The sequence below is a fragment of the Salvelinus alpinus genome, chromosome 30 (assembly GCF_045679555.1).
Source record: "Salvelinus alpinus chromosome 30, SLU_Salpinus.1, whole genome shotgun sequence".
NCBI classification, from domain to species: Eukaryota; Metazoa; Chordata; class Actinopteri; order Salmoniformes; family Salmonidae; genus Salvelinus; species Salvelinus alpinus.
Window position 1 is genome coordinate 37758055 of NC_092115.1, and position 9906 is coordinate 37767960.

Genomic DNA, 9906 nt, shown 5'->3' on the forward strand with positions numbered 1-9906 from the left:
TAACAAACGACCTTGTTAATTTGTGGAATTTCTTTCCTTCTTAATGCGTTTGAGCCAATCAGTTGTGTTGTGACAAGGTAGGGGTGGTATACAGAAGATAGACCTATTTGGTAAAAGACCAAGTCCATATTATGGCAAGAACAGGTCAAATAAGCAAAGAGAAACGACAGTCCATCACTACTTTAAGACATAAGGTCAGTCAATCCGGAAAATTTCAAGAACTTTGAAAGTTGCAAAAACCATCAAGCGCTATGATGAAACTGGCTCTCATGAGGACCGCCAAAGGAAAGGAAGACCCAGAGTTACCTCTGCTGCAGAGGATAAGCTCATGAGAGTTAACTGCACCTCAGATTGCAGCCCAAATAAATGCTTCACAGAGTTCAAGTAACAGACACATCTCAACATCAACTGTTCAGAGGAGACTGCATGAATCAGGCCTTCATGGTTGAATTGCTGCAAAGAATCCACTACTAAAGGACACCAATAAGAAGAAGAGACTTGCTTTGGTCAAGAAACATGAGCAATGGACATTATAACGGTGGAAATCTGTCCTTTGGTCTGATGAGTAAAATGTTTCGATTTTTGGTTCCAACTGCCGTGTCTTTGTGAGACGCAGAGTAGTTGAATGGATGATGTCCGCCTGTGTGGTTCCCACCGTGAAGCATGGAGGAGTGAGGTTTCTTTGCTGGTGACACTGTCTGTGATTTATTTAGAATTCAAGGCACACTTATTAACCAGCATGGCTACTACAGCATTCTACAGTGATATGTGTCACGTTCCTGACCTTATTTCCTTTGTTTTGTCTTTATTTAGTTGGTCAGGACGTGAGCTGGGTGGGTAAAGTCTATGTTCTATGTTTCTAGGTTAGGTTTGTGTTATTGGCCTGATATGGTTCTCAATCAGAGGCAGGTGTTTTACATTGTCTCTGATTGGGAACCATATTTAGGTTGCCTGTTTTCACTGTTGGTTTGTGGGTGATTGTTCCTGTTCGTGCGTTCATGTGTTCTATGTTCACTAGTTCAGGACTGTAGCTTCATTGGTTTTCGTCTGTTTATTGTTTTTGTTCGTATTGAAAAAGTATTCCAATAAATATGGAAACGTACCACGCTGTGCTTTGGTCCTCCTCTCTTTCCACCGACGAAAGTCATTACAATATGCCATCCCATCTGGTTTGCACTTAGTCCCACTATCATTTACTTTTCAACAGAACAATGACCCAACACACCTCCAGGCTGTGTAAGGGCTATTTGACCAAGAAGTAGAGTGATGGAGTGCTGCATCAGATGACCTGGCCTCCACAGTCACCCGACCTTAACCCAATTGAGATGGTTTGGGATGAGTTGGACCGCAGAGTGAAGAAAAAGCAGCCAGCAAGTGCTCAGCATATGTGGGAACTCCTTCAAGACTGTTGGAAAAACATTCCAGGTGAAGCTGGTTGAGAGAATGCCAAGAGTGTGCAAAGCTGTCATCAAGGCAATGGGTGGCTACTTTGAAGAATATCAAATATCAAATATATTTTCATTTGTTTAACCCTTTTTTGGTTACTACATGATTCTGTGTTATTTCATAGTTGTGATGTCTTCACTATTATTCTACAATGTAGAAAACAGTGCAAATAAAGAAAACACATTGAATGAGTAGGTGTGCCAAAATTTGATTGGTACTGTACATAAAATAACAAAAGTTTTATGCTCAACCAAACATCTTGAGGATTATGTTACTTGATAGAGGACCAGTCTGGCTCTAACCTCGATGGTGATAGGCCTCAGCTCTATCCTCACACTTAATCCCATCAGTCATGATAGAGGAAGCTGATATCTCCTCTTCAACTGGCTCAGTTTTCACCTTTACCATCGGACAACTCTGGACTTTTTACATTGGCAACAGGCGATCAGGATAGCTGTCTTCTTTTAAATCTTTATAACCCGTGTCCTCAAACTTTGTCATGTTGTTGGTAAAGCTTCTTAGGGCTGTTGCATTTACAAAACAAAACTCGTTTCAAAGAAACTTAACATTCAAGGGAGGCTGAGCTTCTCCAGTGATGATGCAAGCAGTCCTTGCAAAAGCTGTGGCCAGACCTTAAATTTGATCTCCAAATCCAAGCCCTCATTTACTGTAAATAGCTAAATATTTGATGGAGAGCCTTATAGTTGTTTTCCAACTTTCACCTCCTTTGACAAACAACCAGAGAACCTTTTAATGAGGTGCCATCAACACACCTGCTGCTCAGGGCCACAATTTCCTGTTTGTTTATATTATCAAGAGGAAATTACCTAATTAGTATTTTATTACAGTTTTTATGGTAGTTTGCATAAAGGATTTTGGTAACACTTTATTTTAAGGGTCCATAATAAACCATTTATAAGGCATTTACAAACTGTCTACTCACCATTTATTAATCATTACTCCCATATTTGTAAATGTTAGTAAACTATCTATTTACACGTGTGTGTATATATATATTTAAATAATCATCCTGTGTTGAGTGCTTATTCTTTTACCGGGTACTACAGGATTGTATACCAATGGCATGCCCATCTTTTTGTGGGAAATTACACTGGTCCCTCATACATTTATAAATATACAGTGCCTTAGGAAAGTATTCAGACCTCTTGTCTTTTTCCACATTTGGTTACATTACATCTTTATTCTAAAATTGATTCTTTTTTTCATCCTCAGAAATCTACACCCAATACCCCATAATGACAAAGCAAAAACTGTTTTTTTAGACATTTCTGCACATTTATTAAAAATAAAAAAACAACTTATGTACATAAGTATTCAGACCCTTTGCTATGAGACTCAAAACTGAGCTCAGGTGCATCCTGTTTCCATTGATCATCCTTGATTGGAGTCCACCTGTGGTAAATTCAATTGATTGGACATGATTTGGAAAGGCACACACCTGTCTATATAAGGTCCCAGTTGACAGTGCATGTCAGAGCACAAACTAAGCCATGAGCTCAATTGTCCGTAGAGCTCCGAGACAGCATTGTGTCGAGGCACAGATCTGGGGAAGGGTACCAAAACATTTCTGCAGCATTGAAGGTCCCCAAGAACACAATGGTCTCCATCATTCTTAAATAGAAATAGTTTGGAACCACCAAGACTCTTCCTAGAGCTAGCCGCCCGGCCAAACTGAGCAATCGGGGGAGAAGGACCTTGTTCAGGGAGGTGACCAAGAACCCAATGGTCACTCTGACAGAGCTCTAGAGTTCCTCTGTGGAGATGGCAGAACCTTCTCTGCAGCACTCAACCAATCAGGCCTTTATGGTAGAGTGGCCCGAAGGAAGCCATTCCTCAGTAAAAGGCACATGACAGCACACTTGGAGTTTGCCAAAAGGCACCTAAAGACTCTCAGACCATGAGAAACAACATTCTCTGGTCTGATAAAACCAAGATTGAACTCTTTGGCCTGAATGTCAAGCGTCATGTCTGGAAGAAACCTAGCACCATCCCTACGGTGAAGCATGGTGGTGGCAGAATCATGCTGTGGGGTTATTTTTCAGTGGCAGGGATTGGGAAGCAAAGATTAACAGAGATCCTTGATGAAACCTGCTCCAGAGCACTCAGGTCCTCAGACTGGGTCGAAGGTTCACCTTCCAACAGGACAATGACCCTAAGCACACAGCCAAGACAACGCAAGAGTGGCTTCGGGACAAGTCTCTGAATGTCCTAGCCAGAGCCCGGACTTGAACCCGATCAAACATTTCTGGAGACCTGAAAATAGCTGTGCAACAACGTTCCCCATCCAACCTGACAGAGCTTGAGAGGATCTGCAGAGAAGAATGGGAGAAACTCCCCAAATACAGGTGTGCCAAACTTGTAGCTAAACCAACACTAGAAGACTTGAGGCTGTAATTGCTGCCAAAGGTGCTTCAACAAAGTACTGAGTAAAGGGTCTGAATACTTATATAAATGTAATATTTCAGTTTTAAGTTTTTATATATTAGCAAAAATGTCTAAACCTGTTTTTGCTTTGTCATTATGGGGTATTGTGTAGAGGATGCTTTAAAAAAAAAAAAAGGGAAAAAAAGCTATTTTAGAATAAGGCTAATGCAAAAATAATGTGGAAAGTCAAGGAGTCTGAATAGTTTCTGAAGGCACTGTAAATAGCACTCACTTTAGATGAGTGACTGCAACAATACTAATGATTAGTAAATGATTTATTCATGAAAGTAATGATTGATAAATGGTAAACACACAATTTATAAATGCCTTATTACAGACCCCTAAAATAGTGTTGGTTTAGTAAAAAATGTGTCTGGATTTTCATACTAAAATGCTGGAAAAATATACTGCAATTCTATACAATTCAGTATGACTTCTGTGAATCTTAATGTGAGATTTGGAAATTAGTGTACTTTAGTATCACTCCTAACCATGCATACAAATGAAGAGTGGATGTTTCTATACTTTTTATTTGATTGCGTAGAAAAATCACATTGAAATTCCATAGAAGACAATTCCCAGCACAATTTCTCACTCCAGAATGTCACTAAAGAGCTTCCTCTTCTTCGATTCGCCCGTCTGCACTTCCTGCCACTGGGCCCTCCTCTTCACAAAGTGGGTCAGTGCAAATTTGGCCCAAACGTGACGAGAAAACTGGCCTGATCTAAGCTGTGTCTCACAAGGCACTGAGAGAGAAAAAGAGAGAAAGAGCACAAATAACATTAAAAACAAAACACATGGTCTAAAACAGCGTTTCCCAAACTCGGTCCTGGGAACCCCAATTGGTACACACTTTTTTTTTGCTCTAGCACTACACAGTTGATTCAAATAATCAAAGCTTGAAGACAAATTATTTTAGGGCAAAAACCAAAACATGTACCCCTTGGGGTCCCCAGGACCGAGTTTGGGAAACGTTGGTCTATGTGATCCAACCTAAGACAGAATTTGATTATATGCTTGCCACAACCCACAACACAATGAAATCAACACTAACCAGTAAACTAGTGAGTAGCTACTAGCAGACCCATTCTTGGGTGACAACTTCAGCAACACGAACACATTTGTGTAGATTTTACCTAATTCCTTAGCGATGCTTTGTCTCTGGGGGACAGTGGCGCTGTTCCAGACTGCCTCCAACACACGGCTGCCATACCTGGAGCAGGCCATCTGGACATACTGGCCCTGGGAATCAAGTAAGGACATGGCAGGGAGAGGAAACAGGGGATTAGGAGATATGGGGACTGCTGTGAGAATGTGATCAACAAAACAGTCAGCTTTGGACCATGACAATGAGAGGAAGTACTCCGTTTAGGTTATCATCTCTCCAGCAAGTACTACCTCCAGTCTCCTCAGGATCTTTCCCCTCCCCTTATCGCTGGAAGATGTCACCAGGAGCTGCAGAACGTGGCTGCCTGATTGGTCGGTTCCCAGGGTCAGGTGGTCAGCGGGGGTCAGAGAGCGTAGGCTGTTCAGGAGCAGGGAGCGGTCTTTGAACTTGGCCAGTGACTGGACCAGACGCGAGCCATGGTAACAGATAGAGGATAGGGGGCGCTAGGGAGGGAAGAGGGAATACAAAAGACGACAGTGTTGGTCTTTTTATGGATAGACACACAATATGCTTGGTGTCAATAAGCCTTGGTGTCAGATCCAAAGTCGGGTGGGTGGGTGCATTCAGAACATCAGGTTCATTTGGGGACTTTGAGAGCAATACCTCTGTTTGTGTGTTGCCCTCTGCTGCCTCTGAGCTGTAGTACACCTCGTGTGTGAGCAGGGACAGGAAAAGAGGCAGGCAGGCGGTGTGTCGAGAGGCAGGTTCAGCACAGTGAAAAGCATTAAGGAGGCGTTGCATCATCTCTCCCTGTTTCTCCTCCCGCTCTGCACAGCTGTCTGTCAGCTGGACGATCACACCCATGTGACCTGCTGCCAAGATGGCCTCCAAACCCTCGACTAGCTCATCAAACACCTTCAGGAACTGTGAAGGAGAGAGGGAGGAAGGAAGAGACAAATAGTGGAGGTAGAGTTACCACTGTCATTGTAAACTTTTGTTCTGTTTTATCATGCACCCTGATAAATACAGATTACATTCATCAGTATCTACCATCTTATGGATTTCAGGACTAACAGTATGGTATCTGTATGAATGACACTTAAGTAACCATGATGCATACATATAACTTAATCACAGCAATAACTATAGGGGGTATACATACCACTTTGTAATTGGTGGAGGCTGCTGTCAGTCTCTGTATGGGGAAGTTGGCGATTGGATGGATGGCCAGGGTTACCAGCTGACCCTGGAGGTGGTTCTTATAGAGGTCCCGGAGCAAGGCCTTGTGGGATAACTGGAGGACTATTTCAATTAGCCGACTAGAGGCCTGGTCCTTCAGAAAGACCAAGAGAGGACTAAGAGAAAGAGGCAAAAAGAGAGACAAAGACAAGATATCCAAAAGTATAAAAAGTAGGGCCGGGACGATACCAGTACAGCGATACTCGTTAGTATTGTGGCAAGGAAACCAAATACTAAGTGGATTTAACTTCTTCAGGAAAACAGCCCTAATGTTTTAAACAAACATCATTATGATGTCATCCAGTCACATTTATTTATTTTCCCCAGCTACAGCAAACAATATTTTACATACAGCAGGTTTTTAAACAAACAAAGAGACTACTTTGTGTTTTCATTTTTGGCATGGAAATATATTGCAATACTGGTATCGTCCGGGCCTTAATAAAAAAAGGGCAAAGATACATTGACTCAAATGTCTAGAGGAAATCTCACTGACCTGACTCCAGGAGCAGAGCTGAGTGATGTCAGGTACTCCACGATACCTTTGGTGAGCAGCTTGCAGAGCTTGGGTCGGTTTCTGTGACTCACCGTCAACATGGTCTGGAACACTGTACTAGCCACTGCATCAGTCACACACACTGATGGGAGAGATGGAAGAGGAGAGAGAGGTCATGTAACGCCATTGTGACTTGCTTGCAAGAAACATCTCCAATAGTATGTACTGCGAAGATCTACTATGAAGATGTACTGCGAAGTGCAATGAGGGGTTTCAATGTACTGTAGCTTGATGACAGAAGACTTACCATTGACATTATCCATCAAGGAGGTAGACAGGGTTTTTAGTTCCCACCAAAATGATGTGGGCGCCTCAAAGTAGGTCAGCTGAGTGGTGACAATCCTGTCCTTTACACCTGGAACAAAATACACAGACAAGATAAGTTATTGTGTGTATGAGTCTGTTTGGATAATTGTGTGCGTGTGTGTGTGTGTGTACCTGGGCGTGCTGTGTCGGTGCGGGCTGGACCAAGGCAGCCTGCCAGTACATGTATGAGCGTGCGGGTCACGTGGGAGCCGTGTGTGTGTCTGATGAACTCTGCACAGTGCTCCATCACCACGTGACACAGGGACAGAACCTGGGCCTCTAGTATCCCACAATCCTCCCCTTCCGTCTTTGAATCTCCTTCTGTGGTAGCTGTCTTTTCCTCCTCTGATGAGCTCTTTTCTAAGAGACGATATAAAGGAGATTTATTTCATGTCATTCTATTATATCTTGACATTTCAGGTGCTAGGAATTGTTTTCAGACTGGTTACAATCAGACTCACCTCTCCATCTGGGCATCTGTCTGAGGGCGCTCTCCAAGACATGACCCCCACATTTGTCACATGACACTGTCTTAAAATCGGAACCCGATTCTCCGCCAAGCTCAGCCAGCACCTCCCCCACCTGGACGGTGCTAGCCAATGGGAGCAGACGCTGGAGGGTGACACTTCCTGTCACATCCATGGCAACCAGGGCAGCCTGCCCTTTGACCTCCGTCAGCACGTTCTCCACAAAGAGAACTATAGGGGAGGAAGAAATTAAGATGTGAAGCTATGTTGTAAAGGTCACAGCATTGTATACTCATGCAAACATTTATGCACATAATTGACACAATCTCCTTCCCTGTGCAAGGGCTCTCACCTCTCTCCTCGTCCTCTGTGAAGCCTTCGCTGAGTCTTTCTCCCACTCTGCGGAAGTATCCCACACTCAAGGCATCTAGACGCTTCTTGGCACCTCCTCCTTCACCTCCTCCTCTTCCACCCGCTCCTCCTCTCTTTCCCTCTCCATCTTCTCCTCGTTCACCTGCTTCTCTTCCTCTATTTCTGCCTTCATCTTCTCCTCTTTTACCCGCTCCTCCTCTTCCACCCACTTCTCTCATTCTCTCTCTATCTTCAGGATACTTCCTCTTCATTCCTGCCTCTCTCCACTGGTTGTTTTCCTCCATCTTCGCCAGCATTTTAAAGTAAGGACACCAACGCAACTTGATTACTTGGGTACTGGTGTCTTCTATCTGGAAAAAACAGTGTGCATGTTGTTGAATAAGATGAAAAGTAGATGCTTACCCCCTGGTCACTCTTAAACTAACGTAAACTCACCCCATTCCGTACAAATGTGTGCAACCGCAACATTCAAACGAGGCTACAAAGAAAACTAATGGGACTGTAGCGACTGTGTTGACTTCAAAATCGGGGGTGTGAACTAGGTTTCTATTCAAGCTTTGATCGACATGGTAATGGATCTATAGTATTGGAGAAAAGTTGAAAAAACGGACCCTCCATTACATCGTGACGTGTCGTAATGTACAGCACGCATAAAGCAACTATTTCTGTCTTACAATCTCTCTCCACCAGGTGTAGCACTTCTCTCATCGTTTAAAAACAAGAAATGGACAGTGACGGGGGTAAGGGGGGGATACCTAGTCATTTTTTGCGGCATCATTGCATGCGATCATCATTCTCAAAGCTGCTGTTTACTTCTAAGATCACTTTAGCCCCGCCCTAAAAACCTGATTCAAATTCGACACAAACCTTCAAATAGGTATAATGACACATTATATAAACTCTTTATAGTGTTTTATTTACATTTTAGAGGCGATAAGGTGATAAGTTGGACAGATTGAGTGAAAAAAAAAATCTCTCCTCCTCACTATCACGCATTAGTTTCGCTTCCCCACCCGCCATTTTTAAAAAGACCAGACGGGGCTCATTGCCTGCTTGAATTATGCAGAAACGGGCAGCGTTTAGGTCATGTAATTGATAATGTTGGAAAGGGGAGAAATTGTGCTTTACAATGGTATTGACATTACAGTTGATCTGGAAGTATTACGTTTTTGGGGCGCTAAAATAAGAGCAATTGTACGGACCAAGGCGATGTACGAGTTTACGTTAATACGGACCAGCCATGAATATGAGACAAAATATTTGTCAGTTGAAAGTACACTTTTGATTATTAAGAACAACCTACATTTAAGGAGCTGTCAATACATTAACACTCGGGATCTTCTTCGGTTTAGCTAGCTAGCTAACAACAAGAATAAACTGTTTTGGTTTAGCTGACGTTAGCTCGCTAACAAGAATAACCCATGGAATAAATAGCTAACAAGCTAGATCACTGCGACCGTTCTCTTCCAGTTCAAATCGTTTGTATCTTTGACTGTCTCATAACTTATAAACTAGCTATGTGAATGGACTCAAAAACAAGACACATAATAACATAAAAAAAGTTAGAAAATGTAACACCAAGCTAGCTAATAGAACAACTCACATGTGAAACGATGGTCTGTTGTTGGCGCGTGAAGATGACGTCAATTTCCAAAGGTCAATTTCGTGCATATTTTTCATCAACCAGCAGGGGGCTCTTGGCTTTGCTTCATTATCCACAGGGCAACGGAACGAATCATGAATTGTGGTTGCTGGTTGACATACAGTAGGACTGACTGTATGAATGGGCTCTTTAATTGATTAAATAAAAATATCATTGTCACAGTGTCTAATTTCTCCAGATATTCCAGAGTCCAGATATTTCATCACATTACAGTAAAACCAGTGGTGAAAAGGACTCAAGTAAAAGTACTTTAAGTACTAAAGTAGTTTTTTGAGTATCTGTACTTTACTATTTATATTTTTGA

At 42.5% G+C, this 9906-nt stretch overlaps 1 protein-coding gene across 3 annotated transcripts; it reads right to left on the reverse strand.

Moving 5' to 3' along the window:
- Positions 1–4405: 4405 nt before the first annotated feature.
- On the reverse strand, positions 4406–9703 carry LOC139559863 (nucleolar protein 9). Of its 3 annotated transcripts, none has more exons than XM_071376252.1 (11): positions 9543–9703; positions 7920–8285; positions 7562–7798; positions 7233–7460; positions 7042–7149; positions 6735–6876; positions 6162–6354; positions 5663–5923; positions 5290–5502; positions 5028–5133; positions 4406–4637 (listed from the first exon to the last, which is right to left on the reverse strand). In XM_071376252.1, exons 2-11 carry the CDS (start codon positions 8233–8235, stop codon positions 4483–4485), a joined length of 1959 nt encoding a protein of 652 aa, XP_071232353.1. In that variant the 5' UTR covers positions 8236–8285; positions 9543–9703; the 3' UTR covers positions 4406–4482. The 3 variants fall into 3 exon arrangements, with proteins under 3 accessions (XP_071232353.1, XP_071232352.1, XP_071232354.1); XM_071376251.1 differs by having other exon boundaries at positions 7920–8289; XM_071376253.1 differs by lacking the exon at positions 9543–9703 and adding an exon at positions 9243–9261 and having other exon boundaries at positions 7920–8289.
- Between the last annotated feature and the right edge of the window lie 203 nt (positions 9704–9906).